General features: G+C 38.3%; 1 protein-coding gene across 7 annotated transcripts; it reads left to right on the top strand.

Annotated features, from left to right (window-relative positions):
* Positions 1-406: 406 nt before the first annotated feature.
* sepsecs (Sep (O-phosphoserine) tRNA:Sec (selenocysteine) tRNA synthase) lies at positions 407-20,292 on the top strand. 7 transcript variants are annotated; one of them, XM_088625754.1, is made up of 13 exons: positions 407-529; positions 1,112-1,193; positions 1,523-1,647; positions 2,283-2,437; positions 4,950-5,068; positions 5,537-5,695; positions 5,975-6,128; positions 6,900-7,002; positions 9,498-9,627; positions 11,520-11,611; positions 16,243-16,336; positions 17,363-17,453; positions 19,342-20,292. In XM_088625754.1, exons 3-13 carry the CDS (start codon positions 1,534-1,536, stop codon positions 19,586-19,588), a joined length of 1,458 nt encoding a protein of 485 aa, XP_088481880.1. In that variant the 5' UTR covers positions 407-529; positions 1,112-1,193; positions 1,523-1,533; the 3' UTR covers positions 19,589-20,292. The 7 variants fall into 7 exon arrangements, 6 of the variants coding, with proteins under 6 accessions (XP_088481880.1, XP_088481908.1, XP_088481921.1 ...); XM_088625795.1 differs by lacking the exon at positions 407-529 and adding an exon at positions 15,290-15,335 and having other exon boundaries at positions 967-1,193; positions 11,520-11,610; XR_015935422.1 differs by lacking the exon at positions 407-529 and adding an exon at positions 18,326-18,470 and having other exon boundaries at positions 968-1,193; positions 19,342-19,478.
* The last annotated feature ends 1,307 nt before the right edge of the window (positions 20,293-21,599 follow it).

Raw genomic sequence — 21,599 nt, 5'->3', positions numbered from 1 at the left:
TGCTTATTTGTAACTTTATATAATTGATGGAATTTTCCATTTCACACACTGCATACATATGACTCAATCCTTAGCTTTAACTAAGGGAAAATATGTCCTGTGTTCAGTCAATTGTACAACACTAGTTAAACACACCTTGAACAACAACAACAACAACAACAACAACAACAACAACAACAACAACAACAACAACAACAACAACAACAACAACAACAACAACAACAACAACAAAAACAACAAAAACAGTTTCATTTGAATTGAATCGTTGCTGTTAAACTAAACTAAAAACTAAAACGTGTCTATCAGATTATTTCCCAAAAACTAGTGAATCGAATTAATCAGTTTTTCCAATTCGCCAGTGGCCTTAACAAACCCAGAACTCCTTACTCGAAATAGAATTCACAGTACAGCATTGATGGAGTTAATGTTTAACCAGTAGGGGGAGCTTCCGACAATCAATGAGAGTTTTGTCTGCACTCTTGATGAAGAATAAAAGAGAAACGGTTGTTTTCAAAAAGTTATATTAGTGGTAAGTTTATTTACATGTATTGGTGTGCTTTGTAACCGCCTGTATATTATCTCTGTAAAAAAAACCTAGCGACCTCGATATATAAACAACTTTGTATTTCTTTCCACAATAACTGTTATAACGAAATACAATTTATTTATATACATATTCTAATAAATAAAAATGACGTCGCACAAAACTGCATGTAACTGGAAACTAGTTCTGTTCTGTAGTAAACGTCCATAACGTTTGTTTAGCAAACGTTATATAATACGAAATCACTATCCATGAGGAAACAGCTCGAATAATAATAATAATAATAATAATAATAATAATAATAATAATAATAATAATAATAATAATAATAATCTAACATAGTACAACGGGTTATAGTTTTGTTTGTTGAACTCACAATTATTCACTAGTTTACACACTGCATTAAATGTGCTGAGTCATGATAAAGGCTTAAAGCGATTTCTCCGTTCACTCTCTGCGCCCTCCTGAGTAAGGAAGTACAGAACGTTTCAAAGCCCTCTGACGACTATTTTGTGCGACTTCAAAAGCTCACTTTTGTTTTCACGTGTTCGTGTTGACTGTTTGCAGACGTCTTTGCTGTTTGGACAGAGATTTTTGTACGGTGTAGTACGAGGACCTTTCACGCTGATTCAGCAATCAAAGCATCAAGGTGACGCATTGGACAAGGAAGCGTAAAGGAAAGACGCAAACGGGTGCTTGAGGAGTGTCTGAAATCATGGTGTAAATCCAGAATTAGAATTTGTTAAGTGATGAGTTCAGAGTTTTGTTCCAGTATAATGAATGTGTTCCTTTGTGTGTTTTTAGTAATCCTTTATGCAGCTACGTAAAGTTTTAGTGTAAAATACAGTCAAATGTAAGACTGCAGAATAGGAAATACATGTGAATTCTCTAGTATACTGTATATGCACCCTTACCTGAAAGGTGCTATCTTATTCTCATTGATATATATATATATATGTTATGCTTTTTTCTGAACAGCTGCTACAAGAATGAATAGTGAAAACTTTAGCATCAGTGAAAAGATCGTATCCTCCTCTTACATACGCCAGGGTGCGCAGGCGCGACGTGGCCACGAGCAGCTGATACGACTGCTACTCGAACAGGTAATGCCGTATTATGAATTTTATATGATGTTTATTGTGTCCTTATTAAGCTTTTCTTAAAATCCGTCCTTCTTCCAGCTTTTTAGAAAAATCAAATGCCGTAGAGTAGCATTTCTGCAGACGCATATCTAATACAATATAACAAATGATCACCTTTTTAGCCTTTTTGTACAGAGTAGAACTCTTATTTCAAATAATCAACCACTGTCTATCTTTGTCTGTTAGAGACAGTGCTTGTACAGTCGTGGGAGATGTTTTTCTTGGTGGACCTGTGAATTGAATGTTTTTTTTCTTCTTTTCAATGCCACATACACTCTCAGGGTTGAAAAGAAAGAAAACAATTAGGCAATTTGAGGAATGTTATTGGATATTGCCAAAAACTACTGTGTTCTTATTTTAATTTAGTTTCTCTGAACGGCTTCATTTCCTCTAAAATATCATATTTTGGGAAAACTGGCCCTAAACAAGACACTAAAAACTTGTGTGAACCACAGTGCAAATACTGTTAAATGGGCTTTCCAAATAAATAACTTCACAAAAGAATAAAAGAATAAGAAATGTTTTATTAACTTAATTTTTTGCCATAAATATTTTGAAATAGACATTTGAAATGCTTTCCCTTTTGTCCAATTAAGGGAAAGTGTCCTGAAGATGGATGGAGTGAAAGCACTATTGAGCTCTTTCTCAATGAGCTTGCGGTTATGGACAGTAACAACTTTCTTGGAAACTGTGGGGTTGGAGAAAGAGAAGGAAGAGTTGCATCCGGTCTGGTGGCCCGAAGACATTACAGGTAAGCTCTGGGCATGTCTTGACTCTGAAAGCTCACACCTGAGCAGGTAATATTGCACTTCACGCTAAAAAAGCATGATCTTGGTTATCAAGCGGTTAGGATTCCTGGTTTTCACCCAGGCGGCCCGGGTTCGACTCCCGGTATGGGAACATGTCAGTTTTGGGCGGAGCGGTGGCTCTGTGGCTAAGAATCTGTGACTGGAAGGTTCAAATCCCGCAGCCGGCAGAGGAATCCTACTCCATTGGGACCCTGAGCAAGACCCTTAACCCCAACTGCTCCAGGGGCGCCGTACAATGGCTGACCCTGCGCTCTGACCCCAAGCTTCTCTCCCTGTCTGTGTGTCTGTGTCTCATGGAGAGCAAGCTGGGGTATGCGAAAAGACGAATTCCTAATGCAAGAAATTGTATAGGGCTAATTAAGCAACATAATCATTACATAGGAACAAGTAATAGGTTTATTCCATGCTGAAAAAAAGAAGAAAGAGAACGCAACGTTTCGGCCGTGGAGCCTTCTTCAGGTGTGAGAGAGACAGGGCAGTAGGCAAAGGTAAAGTAGCGAGAGAACAAAGGTTGGGAGAGGGGAGGAGTGAGAGGCGGGAGCAGGGGACAGAAAGAGAGGCCAATCAGGAGGTGTGAAGTCAGAATGGGTGCAGAGAGGTGTGAAATGAAACTTCCAATGGATGGAGAAAATTTAAAAGAACAGTAGTCTGTCGTTAAGAGAAGGGAGAATGTGTGATCCTAGCTACCCACCTGAACTATTATCATTACATTATTATTATTATTATTATTATTATTATTATCAATATTATCAAGCAATACAGAATAGAAAGACAATAAGGTATTAAATATGCAGACATCACTTTCAGTGAATAATATATAACAAAGCAGGCAACCAGTACATACTGTATGACATAATCCAATGAAAACTATATACAGAGTATTGCATTAAAAATGTATATACTCTTATATTAACAGTGTAGCTCAGTGCTTGATGCATGTGATAGATCATTTTTTTATCGTTGTTCAAGAGGTGATTGCAGTTCTGGCAGCAAAATTAATGCCTTTCCCTTGGAGTGAAAATGGACTTTGGAATTCACAATCAAATAAACCTCCCAGAGCAATGCTCTGTTCAGACCTGGTTTTGCAGTGGAGTATGAGTTATTTAGCAGAATCTTTTATTGCAAAAGACCTACAGAGAGTGTGGTGTGAGTTGCTACAGGCCTACTGTTGCTGTCACAGAGTCGACAACAATATGGTGGATCTGTGTTTTGAGTTACAACCCAATTCTTTCTTCACTTGACATTTGGGTCTGTGGACAAACATTGGAACATTTATGCCTTTAGCCTGTTGCTTCTTACTCTAAAGGGCAGATTTCTTTTTTTGTAGCAAAATTGTTTAATTCTGTGTCTAGTAAAACTGTGCTAAAGTACCCAAAGCTTGTCCTTGGGTCTGTACTCCATTAGTTGGAAATCCTGTAGATAATGGTAACTGGCTAGAAACTAAGGTAACTGTTGTAGAGTAAGATGCTGACGTGTTTCCGTAAATCAAAAAAACTACAGTAGGTGGTTAAATTTTATATTACACTCCCCTCTCCACAATATCTGCTTCCATAATTTTTTAGAACTGGAGTTGGCTGCTAATTTAGGCACACACCCAAATTGTCCAGATCCCTCTGGATTCACATGCTTGTCCACATTAATTTTAGTGAGACAAATATTCCAAGCAGGATGTTGGAACCTGAACCAAAAATTGGAAACAGTGAAAAGGTAGTCTTAACTTTGTAAGAAAAATATTTTTGCAGTTTTCTAGGGAGCAAACACATGTGACTTTGTTTTTGATAACTAGATACATTTTTGAAGATACCTTTTCAATCTGTAATTCAAAATAAATTCTAAATACTTCTTTGGAACAGGTGCAAGCACTATTTGTGTCAGGCTTATTTTTGCAAAACAAACATGTCACTGCCAGACAGTGATATGAAGAGACTGAGACTCTAGCTTGAGAGAGCACAGCTTTAATGCACTCATGACTGTTTTTAAAACTGATGCAAACAGAAAATTCCATTCACGCTCTATTTGTTTGTGACTGTGGAAGACACAACAAGCCTTAACTGGCAGTGAGTTCATAGTTTTAAATCACATGATTGAGATTCCTAGGCCTGTGTGATGCCATATCCTCTTGGATTCTCGAGTCAGGTTTTAAATGGACCATATTAAATACCACGGGGTCTGGCACTCCCCTTTACAGCAGTACAGTAGGTCTGCTGTTTAAAATGTAGTTATAAAAATTATATTTATTACAGATATAGAAAATAACATTTAAACATTGACTTTCATATTTTTTCTGCTAAATGCTGTCTTGATGAACAACTTTTGTGGTAATTCAATCTGTATATAAAACAAAATGAGCATAAAAGCAATAATGTCCACATAAATATGATTCAAGCTTTTTGCCTGTAATTATTTTTAAACACATCAGCACTTGGTTAGCTCAACACGGATGTTGTTGTTCAGGTTGATCCATGGAATTGGCCGATCGGGGGATATTGCTGCCATCCAGCCAAAAGCTGCTGGATCTAGCCTGCTCAACAAGTTGACAAATTCAGTAGTGTTGGACATTTTAAAGGTAGCAGGTACGTTCAGTTTTCTTACTTTTGTATTTAGGAGTTAGTAAAATCTGTGCGTAAGAAGAAAGTGAGAAATGCATCTGAATGCTATTAGAACATTTTTGGTGATTAAAAGGCTACTTTTTGTTATCTCCTTCACCTTAAGCCTCAGAATAGCATTTTGTGCTGAATGTGTTTGAAAATTGTGATTGTGAATGTGTAATACTGTTTTCATTCAGTTTTCACTCAGCATTGCTATAATTAAGAGGGTCAAAATAATAAAAAACTAACTTATGGACAGCATGGGCATCTACTTCCCATAATCTCTGTAAAGAGATCTCAGTTATTTCTAAAGCAGTCATCTAAAGATATAATCTTCAGGAGAACATCAAAGATTAGAGCTTTTATGCAGTTAATGTTTTTCTTTCTGAAACCAAGCTGTATGAATGGTCAGTGTGTGAATAATTTACCAATATGTTTGTTGTTCAATTCCAGGAGTACGAACTGTCTCTAGTTGCTTTGTGGTTCCTATGGCTACTGGAATGAGCTTAACCCTTTGCTTCCTGACACTGAGGCATAAAAGACCAAAAGCAAAGTACATAATCTGGCCGCGGATTGACCAGAAGTCCTGTTTCAAATCAATGATAACTGCAGGTGAAGTACTGCTAAATCCTTATGGAATTTTTGGTTTCAGGTCTTGTCCTTTATTTTTAATAAGGAGCTGAATACAGAGGCCAGAGAAATCGAGAAAGTGAAGGAAAAGGCTATTAACTGGCTCTCTCAGTAATGGGTGCAGTATTGAAAGTAACAAAGAGACCCATGACACTTATACTTAACATATTTTAGGTTGTGAATTTTTTTGTAACGTGAATCATGCGTTTTTGTCAAATCTGTAGACTGGTTACGTTTTGTGAATTTTCCGATGTGTTCCAGGATTTGAACCTGTTGTCGTTGAGAACTTGCTGGAAGGAGATGAACTGCGCACTGATTTGCAGACTATAGAGAGTAAGATACAGGAGCTTGGAGCTGAAAATATTCTCTGCATTCACTCCACAACCTCCTGTTTTGCACCTCGTGTTCCTGACAGGTACTTTGTCCCATTTTTCTGCTCTTTAATACAAGACGAATTAAAAGTAGATAAAGGGTTGTAGAAACATTCCAGATAGTTCTGCTGGCCCTGGAATTACCTGCGTATTTAAATAATAGTCCCCTAGTCCATTAGCAGGTTAGCACAGCAACAGCACTACGAGGGAACACAAAGTTTTGGTTGTTGGGCCTTCTTCAGGTGTGTGAGAGAAGTAGGAGAAATGTAGGGATATAATGAAGGACATGCAGGACTGAGCACAGCAGGCGAGAGAGTGTACAGATTAATATAAATGTGAGAGAGCAGTGTGAAACTCTGACATTTTTTATTAAATTGAATTATTTAAAAATGAATTGCTCTTTCATTGCGAGTTGATGGAAAGTGTGAAAGATAATCAGAAACGATAATCTTTGGCTTCTGAGATCTTCCAGGAATAGGAGTCCAAGAATTCTACAGAGACGGGCCTTTTCACATTTCTCCACTGCAGCCCCAATTGTTTGGTCTTTTTGCATTTTTACAAAGATGTTGTTTGACCACACTGGATGGTGAAATGACATATATGTTTTGGGATGACAGAGAGCATAGTTGGAAAAATAATTTCCTTGAGAAGATGTGTGAATCTGTAAGTGCCTTAGTGCTACCATAATTGCTCTGTTATCTATTGCAAAGTGTGCTGTGCTCTTAATGTTGCAGACTGGAATAGCTAGCTGTGATGTGTGCACCATAATTGCTCTGTTATCTATTGCAAAGTGTGCTGTGCTCTTAATTTTGCAGACTGGAAGAGCTAGCTGTGATGTGTGCAAAGTACAATATACCACACATAGTCAACAATGCTTATGGAGTGCAGTCTTCAAAATGCATGCATCTTATTCAGCAGGTAAGGTCAGGTGTGTGTATTTCAAAATCTAAAATGACTTATAATTTATAATGTGGCATTCTAACCAGATGGTGTACACCACTGACCTCATCAGTATATCAGTGTGGAAATAAACTCATTTCACACCATGCATCTCTCAGAATCTTAAACATTAAAGCAGATGTAAACATGTGACTGGACTGAAGATTACCCGTCATAGTTTAATGAATCATATGTTAAATATCAAATAGTATGTTTCTCATTGTTTTTTACAAATGCAAATTGCTATTTAAGTTTTTCTCTATTCCTTCTAATGAAGATGGGGTCCTGCAGATACTGGATACAAATTGAAAGTATCAATGGAAAGTCACTTAACAATGCATTTGGCCACCACGTTGCCAGTACGGAGTGGTTTATAGCTGTCACACCCAGGCTGATGGTGCTTGCAGCCCGTGGTTGCCCTGGGATACCACAGCATTCCCACCAGCGATCACATCCATCACATCCATCCATTTAGGCTGTTTGTCAGTTTTCCCCTCACTTTATCAATCTTCTATTCAATCTTTCTATTATCCATCCAGGTTTTTCTATATAATCCCCATAATGCCACTGTAACAGTGCTCTGACATTTGAGCTTTTCTTGGCAGGGCTACATTCAGCCCTGTGCCAAGAGACGCTTCAGTTCAAAAACCAGAAAAGCCTTAGGATTCCAAGACCTGGAAACCTGAGACTTGAGATCTGCATCTGTCTGAAGCCGTGTCCGACCAGCACTGTTCCGGTGGCGTCTTCCCGCTACCGCCTGCCAGTCTGCCAATTCCACATTCTTTCCCTCTGTCCATCATAACTCTGCTTCTTCCCCGTTCATCCTTGGCTATCTCCGGCAAGTCCCGAATGCCTACAACCTCAGCTTCCTCCGCCAGCTCCCGAAAGCCACCGAATCCCTTCAGTTGGATTCCTGCCTGTCAGCTTCAACTAGCTGCAGTACAACAATAGCTGCTGGAATTCTGCAGGATGGCGTCAGGACCGTTCTTGCATGAGAAAGTCATTTAATGGTCGAAGAGGTGGAAAACGCTGTCTCAGGCATCATTCCACAGTATCCCATAAATACTCCATTGGGTTCAGTTTCTCTAAGTGAGAAGGCCGTGACATATGAACATTAGTCTCATGATCATCAAACTACTGAGTGACCACACATGCTCTATAAGGGACTTTGTCATCCTGGAAGACACCTCTTCTGGCAGTAAAGGAATGCTGCAACACTGAGGTGGGGGTCTTACTAAGCAGTGATTAGCACTGACCTTACCTTGTAAGGCAATGGCTGCACCCAGTCTAAGGAAATGTGCCCCATAGCATTGGTGAACCACCAGAAGCCTTCATTGTTGGAGCCAAGCAATAAGGTTATTGTAGAGTTCTTTAGGTTGGTGCCACGTGTTCACTAATCTTACGGTAAAGACTGACTCATATTACATTTCATCACTGCTTAGTAATCCATTACCTGTTGTCTTTGCACTACTGGACTTGCAAATGTGCATTGTTAGGTGTGATGAATAGCTGGTGCATGCAACCCAAAACTGTCTGATGAAACCGTTTGCTCCTGCCCTAAGTTGAAATTTGTAGTCTCTTGATCTGCTTTTGCTCGCCTGTTTTGGCTTGCACTTCCAATTAATGTACAGATGTCACAGCCCAAGAGGATGCACTTCCACCCACTGTTGCCCATTGCTTCTGATGCCAAAATGGAACTCTTGAGGGAGAGACATCACCTTAAACACCACTACCATGAGAGATCAGCCAGTTGATTTTTTTTGTTCATTGGAGCTTCTGCCAAATATCCTCCAACAATCACCTCTCTTTCAAAGTCACCGAAGCGTCCTCTTCAAGCTACGCTGCCCATAATTATACAGTACATGACCCTGGGCATGCTGGGATGTTATTAATTTAATAAATGCATGAACCACACCTGTGTTAAAGCCCTTGATTTCTATGCCCTTTGGGTCTCTTTTACCCAGGTGTTTCCATTTTCTGTCCACTATCTATACCTCTAAGAGGGAAATTAAAGTGTAATACTTTAACAATGTTATGAATAGTTCCATGAATATAATAGATCTGCATAGGAACAAGTAAAGATTTATTCTGTGCTAAACGGAGAACACAACGTTTTGGCGGTGGAGCCTTCTTTCGGTGTGACGAACCTGAAATAGGCTCCACAGCCGAAATATTGTGTTTCTTTTTTTCTCTCTTCAGCATGGAATAAATCTTTACTTGTTCCTTTGCAGCCTACGCATGCTGACGCAGCTGCCTACTTGAAATAGATCTGCAAATCTGTGTTTGACTAGATGACTCAGTTGGTAAAGTACTGTGCTGTGCTGATATCACAAAAGCTTTCACATTCAACTTTTTGGAGGCATTCCTCGCAGTGCAATTGCACGTTTTTATATAGAAGGGCAAATGGCAAGAAACACTTTTGTTTGAAGCTGAACATTCATGTGTCATGGTAATTTGTCTATCTTTGCATTCAGGGTGCACGTGTTGGAAGAATAGATGCATTTGTCCAGAGTCTGGACAAAAACTTCATGGTCCCTGTTGGTGGAGCAATCATTGCTGGCTTTGATGATTCTTTTATCCAGGACATCAGTCGCATGTATCCTGGTATGCATATGGATTATCAGTCAGACAAATATCAGGAAATTCAAAATTAGGATTTCAGTGTCGGCACTGTCTTACTTAAAAGGCAGTGAAATTTTGAACAGGTTTGCGTTAAGATGTAAGCATCCTTTCGAAGAGAAAATATTGATGAAATCTGAAGTCCTGGCAAACATTAAAATTATTTCTGTCAATATGTTTTTTATTGAGCAATGCACTTCTTTAAAGCCATGCTGCATATGACTTAAGATTTTTATTCATAATTAATTCAACAATCCTACTTTCATTTTTTTAATTTGTCCTCCCTGTGTATTTGCCATCTACAGTATATTCTTGCGGTAAGAAACTTCCAAACAAAATTTCTACATGTGTTACAGCAACAAATGACTTCATTTTAAACTTCAGCTTATGTAAAACATATAGACTCCCTCTCAATATCTGTGTTTGTTCACCCCTGCAGAGCACATTGGGTGCACACTTAGGTGAAAATTGTAACGAATAATATTTCCAGCTATGATGCAGTATATTTCTGTTGAGTGGTAGTGTTTCCATTCAGTAATGTGGGGATGCAAGGAGTCACAGTGCAAGCCAGTGAAAGTCTGAGACGAGTTTAATGAAAATAACCACTTGCAGAGAACACTGAAGGAGACACACCGAAGGTGCGTTTTCCACAGTGCCAACAGTGTTACAAAGGGTTTTATAGTACAGATTCAGACATGTTTTAGCCATGATTGGGTGTTAAAGAGTCTGAATTCTACTTATCACCAGCAGACATATCACTCTGCAGCTCACAACTGGCAGCCCACTGAAGCTAAGCAGGTGTGAGCCTGGTCAGTACCTGGATGAGAACTAAGGTTCTGCTGGAAGCGGTGTTAGTGGGGCCAGCAGGGGGCGCTCATCCTGCAGTCTATGTGGGTCCTAATGCCCCAGTATAGTGATGGGGACACTATACTGTAAAACAGGCGCCGTCCTTCGGATGAGACGTAAAACCGAGGTCCTGACTCTTTGTGGTCATTAAAAATCCCAGGGCGTTTCTCGAAAAGAGTAGGAGTGTAACCCCGGTGTCCTGGCCAAATTTCCCATTGGCCCTTGCCAATCATGTCCTCCTAATAATCCCCGTCTTGAATTGGCTTCATTACTCTGCTCTCCTCCCCACTGATAGCTGATGTGTGGTGAGCATTCTGGCGCACTAAGGCTGCCGTTGCATCATCCAGGTGGATGCTGTACATTGGTGCTGGTGGTGGGGAGTCCCCATTACCTGTAAAGTGCTTTGAGTGGAGTGTCCAGAAAAGCACTATATACGTGTAAGCAATTATTAATTATTATTATTATTATAATTATTATTATTATTATGGTCCAGTGGCTGTTCTTGATGTTATCCCTTTCAGCTATTCCTGAGGTGTTACGCACAACAGCAGGTGTCTGTTGAAAATCCCCTCAAACCAGATCAGGTGCAATGACCCCAGTCCAGAGTCAGATATCTGCAGTAAAATGCTTGAAGTTTAGTTTAAACAATCTAATCTTGTTTTAGTCTGTCCTGTTAGGTCAAGACTATATGCTGTCTGGAAATATTGTAGTTAAGATGTAATAAAGGTGTAGTTGGCTTATTCCTTTACTACCATGTACAGTATATGATCTGGTTCTTCAATAAAAACAGACAAGAAAAGTAATAGGTTTTTGTAAGGGTTTTTCACATGAGAGAAATGTAGGTGAAGTGAATTGTTAGAAAGCACAGTTTTGGTTTCCAAAAGTTGTCAATAATTGCTGCATTCTCTGGTATAAGATACCCCCTTTGCGCTTTACTCTATAGTAAAAAATATCCACTAAGCCATGTAGCTTTACTGTCAGCAGTGCGAATATCACATGTCTGAGATTAAATTGATTTTCTTTGTACTCAGGCAGAGCATCAGCTTCTCCCTCTCTGGATGTCCTAATCACTTTGCTCACACTGGGAGCTAATGGCTACAAGAAGCTACTTAAGCAAAGGAAGGTAAGACCTAATAATGGTCAGGAAAAACTTTCACTCTCGTTAGACACTTGATCAATTCAAGTCTTAAAATGTTCTGTTTTTCATATGGATGTTTTAACATGAAGGCTTTGTGACAGCTACTCATTGCACAGTGCAAGCCACTGAAATGTCCTAATTGGTTTATGCTTATGGGTGCAATTTAATGAGCGCTCAAGAGCTTAAGCGTGTCAAAATAAGGAAGAAGGTATACTTAAGAAAGATTGAAAACAGCTGCCTCACATTAACTCTTCCATTCACTAAGCAATATCATAAGACAGGGCTCAAACCATTTCCTTCATTTGAGAGTAACTGACTTTTATAATAAATAAGGTTAGGCTCCAGAGTGGCTCTGCCAGTAAGGCACTAATGTCAAACCAGATTGATACCTTTGCTCCAAGTATCCAGGTTTGAGCCAGAGACCATGCCTTTACTCTGCTGTGAACAGGATTCTCTTTGTTGTGGGAGACAATAACTGAGTGTCGCTTGGGTTGGGTGAGCAGTACTTGACCAGGGGTTCTCATAGCATTTGCTGCAACCGCTGGTCCTCCAGTGGACAGAGATTCTGCTGTGTGGAGCTGTGGAACCTACAGTATGTCAAAAAACTAAATGCTTTTCATGCAGACAAGAATGAAAATGAGAAACACTGAACTGGAAGAAGCTAGAAAATGAAATGCACTACATTTCCATCTTCTCGACAATGTAAGGAAGACTAGAAACGTTTTTGGCTTTATAGTTACATTTGTAGAATTTAAATCAAGGCATGTTATGTTAAAAGTATACAATGCACTACTAAGGCCTCATTAGAATGTTGTAGTGCAGTTTTAGTTACCATGTTAGGAAAAGATATTGCCGCTTTAGGATAAGTTTGGAGAGCAGTGTCCGGATGCAAACTGTGGAATCTCCTGTATTGATGGGCAGAAGGAACTGAATCTTTTTAGTCTTTGACACGGGCAATAACGAGAGGATCTGATTCATGTCCTCTGAATCTTCAAAGGTTGTTCTAATGGACTGTTTCAGAATTCATAGAAAACCACAGGGCACAAGTGGAAACTGTTGAAGTGCATTTAAAAGTAAGAAAGGAGGCACTTTTTACACAAAGGGTTGTGTGAGACTGGAACATGCTACCCAGCTGTGTTGTTGAAGTTGATATGCTGGCTTCGTCTGATAAAACAGTGTAAGACGAGAACTTACAATAAATAAGATTAAATGCTTCCTTTCATTTGTATCCTTTATTATGTAGCTACTTGTCTGAGGATCTTGTCTGCGGGTCTTTATGCTCCTCAACAATAAAAAAACTGCTGTTGCAACACCAAATTATGAACTTACAGTACATCCAGTTTGGGTTGTGTGAGTGTAATAATGTCTATATGCTGCAGTGTCATGGCAAGGTGATCTGGCAGCTAGCATCACTGCTCTGGATCCTGGATTTGATTCTGGGGTGTCTGCTGTGTGTAGTTTGCATGTTCTCCCCATGTCCACGTGTCCATGTTTTTTTGGTGCTCCCCTTTCCTCCCACCTTCCAAAGCCAGGCTGGCTAGGTTAGTGTGTCTAAAACCCCAGCATCCTGGCCAATTTTTCCATTGGCCCTTACCAATCATGGCCTCCTAATAATCCCCCTCTATGAATTGGCTACATTACTCTCTGGTCTCCTCCCCACTGATAGCTGATGCGTGGTGAGCGTTCTGGCGCACTATGGCTGCCGTCGCATCATCCAGGTGGATGCTGCACATTGGTGGTGGTGGAGGGGATACCCATTACCTGTAAAGCGCTTTGAGTGGAGTGTCCAGAAAAGCGCCATATAACTGTAAGCAATTATAATAATAATAATAATAATAATTATTATTATTAAATTTCCCAGTGTGTGTGTACTGTATAAGCATCTCCTGCAATTGGCGCCCTCTTCTGGGTGATGTCCTGCCTTGCGCCCTGTACTTTAGTGATCTGCTCTGGGTTGCTGCAGCCTTTAATAAGAGATGATGATGGATTGTACACAAAATTGAGAGACCATGGCTGTTCCAAATTCAAAGAAAAGATACTTTTGCTATTCAAATTTATTAAAGTGAAAAATATAATTAGATTCTACATACACCACAGCAGTAGACTATTTAGAACATAAAACCCATTCTGCAGTCAACCTTATCAAAGATTGTACTAGTAATAGGATTTTTGTGAATTTTCTTCTGAGGTGAGATTGAATGTTTTTATTTAATGGTTTTGAACCAAATTGTGCATAGACTTGACTTAAACAGGCCCATATTAGCAGGACATAATCTTGAGGCTTGTGGGATTCATAGACCCTTGTAAAGGAAATCCCACTCCATTGCATAATCCCAGATGATTGAGGCAGATTGATTTCTGTGTGGCAAAACATTAATATTTTATTTAGTAACAATGGAATGGATAGGTTAAACAATTGCTTTTGAAGACTAGAGTGGTGTTCTATAACATTTCAAAATATTCACTTACTGTATTTACATAGTAAAATGTTCCTGCTTTTCTGGTGAGTAATGGTTGGTGGCCTTGTTTTCCCACAGAAAACTTAAATGTGGTTATTAATTTGAAGCCTGTAACAGTGACATTCTTACCTTGGTAAAAATACAAAATGTGTTTTGTGTAAAGGATGAAAAAGGAAATGAAAGTTGTTACTCATATACTGTACTGTAGTGAAGTAGTGATATTTTTGGTACCGTTAGCTCCATGGAATTTACCTGGGTGCAATGCAGTGTGACAGTTGAAAGGAAAAGGGAAACTATGCATGTGTATCATTGAATAAAACTCAGAAAATAGAAATTCTGAACAGCAATAGTGTTTTGTTTTTCAAATAAAATCTCCTGTTTCAGTTTCAGAGGTGCTTAAATGTTAACTGCTGTAATATTTAATAATTAAGCTGAATCCCTCGGTTTTGCAGTTTTGATTCCTTCATGCTCCAGCCATTTCAGTTCTAGCATTTTTCAACTGAGCAGCATTGTGCCTCCTGTTCTGGAGAAGTGCCAGCGAACTGGAACTTTAACCATTTCCAGGCAAGAAGCGCAGGCCACATTTCATGCATTTATGAAATTCGGAGCTACAGTATATTTTGGCTGGTCCTGTACCTTTTAACTGCTAAGCATTGAAAAGATCCTAAGTATTGACTATCTTACCTTGTGTATATTCTGACATTTACCTTTTTTCTTTTGATTTTGTTTTGTTAAAGCACATAATGTTGAGACCTGTTTATTGAACATGACTGGCTCTATTTATTCAGACACCCACAACTCTTTGTGTTAAGGTGAACCTCCTATTTTCTGTCCTCAGTGCACTCCTTGTTAACTTTCTCTTATATATTCAATGCAGGTATTTAATTGTTGGGCATTAAGTAGTTAATCGGGTTGACTTTGCCAATTGGTAAGCTCTTGGTTTGGATTCCAGAATTTCTTATATCAATTGTCAGTTCCTTCTCTCTATCTGAATATTATAATTTAAACATTAGAAAATTAGCCCTTATTGAACAGGGTAAGGACAGTGTTGTTAAATGTAGGGTGATGCAAATGAAAGAAAGTAGTTTATGAGTGAACAGTAAAGTGGTGGTAAACACTGCTACCTCACATCTCCAGTGTTCTGGGTTCAATTCTGGTCTCAAGTGTATGTGTGGTGGTTGCTTGTTCTCCTTTTGTTCACACGGGTCTTTTCCACATGCTTCACAACCTTTCAGAGATTTGCTGTTCAGGTTTGTTAAACTAATCTGCATTTCTTAGTTGTCCCTTTTTTTGACACCCAGCTGTGAACTGGCCTGCTGTCCAGGGGTAGAGCAGTCAGCTGTGAGTGCTTGCAGTGAGTGGAAGGCTTATGAAGGATTGCCCAAAAGTCATGTAAAAAATGTTAATCTGGACCAGATTTATTATTTATTTGCTGTGCGGACTCCCTAATCCAGGCCACTTTGTACCTGCAGGATAAATTTAAAACAAATTATAGGAAAGTGTAAAATATTATTATGCGTCTATTTTTTCAAAACACTGGAAGCTTAATGTTAACCCCCTCTTTTGCTGAGAACATACTGTTCCCAGGAAGGAAGCAAGGTTAAGAAGCAGTTTTATAGACTGCTAGCTAACATTGAATGCTCACCAAATTAATAAAAATGAAAAATGTTACCTCATTTTCTGTAGTGCTCTGCTTATTGAACATGGCCAATTTCCAGTTTCAGGGATACTTCTGTACCCTCCAGGCTGTGGCTGATAAACCCCTTGCTCTGGATTTTTTTGTTATTTATTGTGATTTATTTTGATAACCCAAGTTGGTACTGTTATTATATTTTGTTTCTGTGATGTGTTTTGATTTTGGGTGTCTGAAAGGCTTTAATCTTTGATATTTAAAAAGAAGGAGTTGCATCCATTTAAAGTCTTTAATCCTGATTTTTTTTTACAGTTTGTCTTAAATTGATCAGATCGAGTGAAGAGTTAACACAGTTTATTTTTTTCCATTTTTGTATTCAGCAAGTTATCTGGATAGGAAAATAACATGACTTCCTGGAGGGATGGAATTGCTAAATTGGCAATAAACTGCCAGTACTGCAGGGGAAGGAAAAAAAAACGGCTGTTGTAGTGCTATTTTTAGAAATTCAATTTTATTGCTTCTAGGAAATGTACACCAATCTGGCTGAGGAGTTGAAAAAACTTGCAGAGACACATGGAGAAAGGCTGCTGGAAACATCTCACAACCCCATTTCTTTGGGTATGTCTTTCCTGGTAAACTAATGAACCAAATTAAATATTTAAATAATATTCTCAAACACTGTCATGTACCATTTTCTGTCCAGTTTATTTCTATATAAATGAAAATTTTACCATTTTATTTCTTTAGTGTTTTTGACTTTATTATGCTCATTTCTTGAGCTTCTAAGAAGCTTGAAGATTTTACATTGAAGCACAGACATATGGTTGTTTATTTTACATAATGAGCAATCGTTAAATATTAGGTTATAATAATTAAGACAATATTTGTATCACCACTTGTGATTGTGTCATTTAAACCTAATTGTACATGCATTAAACATACAACTCCAACAGTTGTTTACTTACAGTGGTTAGCCCACCTAATATTTAACTTATACTGTATGCTAACAAATGTGTTATTACAAATATTAGTAAACTGCTATAATTTCTAATAAAATCCTCACATTTCTTGCTGTAATACATTTTCTTTAACATAGATTATAAGACAGTTGCAAAATTTCCAAAGTCAGAGATTTGTCCAAATATCTAAGGTACAAATTATTGATCTCAGCAACTTTAGTAATGATTATAAAAAATCGGTAGCACACCTCATCTTTTATGTGTTGTCCATCATCTAGAAGGTAAAAGGTGTGGTTGTTGGCTCACATCCAAGAGGAAAATTTGAAAGCCCCTCAAAAACTTCCAGTCTTCAAGACTTCTGTTTGTGGATGATCTCACAGATCTGATGTCTAGGACAGATATCTGTGACAACAACAAAAAAACAACAAAAACAAATGGGAATTAATTCACTCCCAAATCAAATGTGACCATACAACTTAATTTGGATTAAGTACAAATTTGAGTTCCTGGATAGTTGCACTTCTGTAATGATTAGCACAAAATGATGAAACTCGTATGGATAAAGAATTAAAAATTAATTAAGAATGTTATTTTAATTTCTTGTCATGAAGGTTTGGGATATTGTAAATGGGCATTCAGTCTTGGCCTGTTAAAACCCTTGCATTCTTCCTTTTAATTCCTTTAGCCATGTCACTCTGCAACCTAGAGAAGCAGAATGACAGAGCTGTAACCCAGCTGGGGTCAATGCTGTTCACTAGACAAGTGTCCGGAGCCAGGTAAGCCCTCAGAATCCAGACTGCCTGTCGTAAGCACTGGAAAGGAAAATAATTGACTTCTTGCAATCAGCAGTTCTGTAATTGGAGTCTAATATCCGGCAAATCAATGCTGGCTCTTGATCACAGCATTTGTATTTTGTTGGTGAAATGCACTGTACTCCCAGCTCTATTAACTCTCATGGTAAGGGGGACTCTGAACTGTTTAAAAACAAAATGTCCCTTCACAAACACCAGGAATGAAATCCACAAGCACAAGGCTTAGAAAATAGAGGTCTGTTTTTGTCACAATTCCCTTTTTTCTACTTTTACTTTCACCATTATAAATCACTCTTTGTGATTTTTCCACAAAAACATTACTCTTAATGACGAAATCCTGATCTGATGCTAAAGTATGGTGTTTTAGTTCTTAAGAGTCACGGTTCCACAAATTTGCTTCTTTAAATCATTATTTAGTCAAAGTCTGTGTATCGTGCAAAAATATCTCACATACAAATTCTCTAATTAAAGTTGAAGTTGAATGAAAATTAGAAGACACTGTAGTTCTCAAAGGCTAGCCTGAGGCCTTTTACACTGACTTTAAATTTAACATTTATAATCCTGTTTTCGTGCCTTCTCAGTTTATAATGCTACTTGATATCCGTCTCTACTTTAATGACTCCATTGCTATAGTACTCTAATCAGATTTTTAAGAGAAGAGTTAGAGATCTGCTAACAGAACAAGAGGATAGTGTCCATTAGCATAGCAATGAAGTCATTCTTTAAAATGCACATCAATTTACAAATTAACTTAGGCTTTTGCAATCGATTTTCTTTATTTTATTTTGTAACTGTTATTACAGTCAAAATGGTTTTATCTGCTCTTCTTATTTCAGGAAAGAGAATCCACACTTGGAATGTGTTCACGGTTTTTGACTAGGCCCTTTTCTAGATGTCTTGTGATGTTTCAGGATGATAAATAAACCAGAAGAACACAAAACATACTGTACAGGTTGACTCATTTGATGTAGTTTAAGAGAGGTAAAATAAAATTCACATTGGGAAATAGATTGTACTTGTAATTGGAACCTAATTCAAAATCAGCCATAACATTACAAAAAACTGCCACATACAGTACTGTAATGCTCCGGGGTTCACGTGGGTATACGCCCTGGCTGCTGCCACCTCAGGTCGGCCCCCCACCGTCGGGGACTCGAACCCGGGCCTCCGGCATCACTCAACAGGGACCCAGCCAGTTGAGCTAAAGGGAAATCTCCCGTCAGCCCGGCAGCTGCGGTCCCTGCTATGCGTTACAGTACACATACTGACACTTGCACTACCACGCTTACACTGTTGACCTAAATTCTTTATTATTTAGTAAAGGAATGCTTTCCATGACACAGAAGCCATTGGGCATTAACAGAGGAGGCAGTGTGTGAAATCTTTCAGATCTGAATTTTTATTTGTGGTTAGCAAAATAACACATGGTTTGGATTTTGTAGTACTGTATGTTCGCCTTTGTCTTACTGTAAGTCTTATTATCGGTATGTGAAGATTTTTGTAGTGGTTTAGAGTAGTTATGTAATATAATTGCGTGGATAATAGTGAAGAGTAGAGTATCTTTTTTTCACACTTTTCAACAGAAATTGCATACAGTATATATAAATTCTTTCCTTTGAATATGACTGTCTCACATTTGTCTTGTAGAGTATTCATGGTAAATTATCATGTATAAAATTTCAGACTTCAAGTCGATTAAGGTGCACTAATACCATATTGCATCAAATCCTGCTTTATTTGGGTAGTCAACCTTTATTTTATGTGTCTCTCTGCATATCTGATCATCTCGATTGTTTTTCTTTTTTGTTTGTGATGAAAACTCCCCCGCCTCAACGTTGTCTCTGTGTTTCAGGGTCGTTCCACGCGGGACTGAACAAACAGTGAGCGGGTATACTTTCAAGGGATTCATGTCTCATGCCAACGACTACCCATGCCCTTACCTCAATGCTGCTTCTGCCATTGGAATCACCAAAGAAGATGTGACCCTGTGTATTAAGAGACTAGACAAGTGCTTGAAGACTTTCAAAAAAGAGAAATGTGACCAGTCAAGCACACTTGAGACTAGTCTGACAGGGAATGAGGGAGATCCCTGTGAGTGAGTCGAGAGTCTATATGAAGACTTTTAGTGCTTTGGAAAGCATATGACTGTTAAAGTCATTTAAATTAAAAGACGGAACAATGAACAAGAGTCACAATAACGTTTTTTGTAGCAATACAAATGAACTGCTTGATCAAAATATTAATATCCCCTGAAATGTGTATTATTTCTAGTGAACATTCTAATATTTTAGATCATTACTGGAATCCAAGGGCACTGTGACAGTGCATGACCAACAATATCATTATACAACAAGTCCCTTTGATGCAATGAGATGATGGTGTTGTATCACTGACACCTGCAATATTTCAGTAGTTTTGGTGGGTTTTAAGACGTCAATCCCACATTAGGCATTCAAAGGTCTTGATCTTAGAAGCTCTGCCAAGTCCTACTGTGTAGAAATCAGACCTTTAGCAACTCCTAATGAGTTTCTGCTTCAAAGTAAACTAGCTTGTCTATCATACTGCTTCATACTAAACAGATAATATATCATTCAATCACATTTCAAGAATTGTTAAATTAATATGGTCCGTCTTCTCGATGGATTGACTGTCTTCTGACTCCATTTCCTGTGACACACATTAGGACCTGTTTAAAAGACTGTTACATTAATCTGAGCACAGTTAGTCATCTATAGGTAATACAATAACTATTGTTTAGACAGAAATAAAAAGGCACTAGGGTTTCTATAACCGTTTTGAGAAATTTCTTGTACTCTTTGGTTTTGTGTAGCACGGACCTAAAATAAGTTAAAAAATGTTTCTTAATTATTACTTAAAAGTTAGTAGGTCTTGGTTGAAACATTTCAGGTAAATGCAGGTTTACTTCATCTATATATTATTTTAAGTTTCTTTTTTGTCCAATGGAAGAATACAGATTTCTGGAAAGGACCTACAGTATTAGTCTTGATCATTGAATTTAGTAATAACCTGGTGCATATCTTACATCACAATAAAAAAATAACATTCAGTGCTAGCTTAAGATAGTTTCTGTCACGCCATTTGTAGCCAGAGGGCGCTCCTTCTCTGTCCTGTCTCTCATTTCCGGTTCTTTGCTGTCCTTCCGGTGTCTCTCTCTCTGGGGCTATATATTTCCGGGCCTTTCATTCTGCCTTTGCTCAGCATTGACGTTCGGATGTCCTGAAACCCGCCTAGCACCAGGTCGCCCCACATCCACTACCTGAGGGCATAGGTTTCTATACGGCATTCCCTGAAAAGCTGAGCCCGGGCTTTTCGCTCTCCTGCCATTCTACGGTTCGTCCCTTCCAACATCCGTGACAATTTCTATCAACTAAAGCATACATTTTAAACAAATTATTGGAAAAGTAGCTGTAAATTACTGTAGTATCCAGAAGTACTGTATGTCTTTCTGTCAATAATGTCCAATTACCTATTAATGTCTTCACACCAGAAGTCTGGTGTGCAATATACTGTACGTATGTACCGTAAATACAAATACAATCCATTAATGGAGGTAAAACCTTTTTCAAAATTAATTATCTTAAAAATTTTCAAGGTACCTTTTCAGCTACAGATTTTAAAAAAGTGATCCTTTGGATTACCAGTAAATAACAAGATCTGGTAGCAGTTGGAAATACAGCCAGTGAATAGAACTGAATGCATAGTGGCCTCAAGCCAAAGGAAATGCAGGTTGTTCAACATTTGCGTCACAGATGGATGGAAGGGATAAGAGGTTCATTGATCCCAGTTCTTGATCCAATTAAACTCTGTTAATCGTCTCTTTCACAACCTTTTCTCTATGACAAGCTATTTGTACAGTCAAAAGGTAGTATCAAATAATGGCTTTTTAATGCTGGGAAACTGTTTTAAACAGTTCACGCTTAACCTCTTCAAGGAGTGAACCTTGTTCTTTACAGAGGAATCTACAAATTAATAACCAAGTTGGAGAAACAAATGTGCTCTCCGATAATGATCATCGCCAGTTATTATGCCGATTCTTTTATGTGTGGGAGTTTTATTAAGTTTTGATATTTGTGCATTTAAATGTGTTGA

This window comes from Lepisosteus platostomus, chromosome 1 (assembly GCF_059453375.1).
Source record: "Lepisosteus platostomus isolate fLepPlt1 chromosome 1, fLepPlt1.hap1, whole genome shotgun sequence".
NCBI lineage: Eukaryota > Metazoa > Chordata > Actinopteri > Semionotiformes > Lepisosteidae > Lepisosteus > Lepisosteus platostomus.
Note: the sequence above shows the minus strand (reverse complement) of the source record. Positions and strands in the feature narration are given on the sequence as shown.

What these genes read in the sequence shown, in the direction of transcription:
- sepsecs (XM_088625795.1), top strand. Translation starts at nt 1,534, where the DNA reads ATGAATAGTGAAAACTTTAGCATCAGTGAAAAGATCGTATCCTCCTCT. An exon ending in GTGGCCCGAAGACATTACAG is followed by an intron (nt 2,438 to 4,949) that starts GTAAGCTCTGGG and finishes GTTGTTGTTCAG; the next exon opens with GTTGATCCATGGAATTGGCC. An exon ending in GGACATTTTAAAGGTAGCAG is followed by an intron (nt 5,069 to 5,536) that starts GTACGTTCAGTT and finishes GTTCAATTCCAG; the next exon opens with GAGTACGAACTGTCTCTAGT.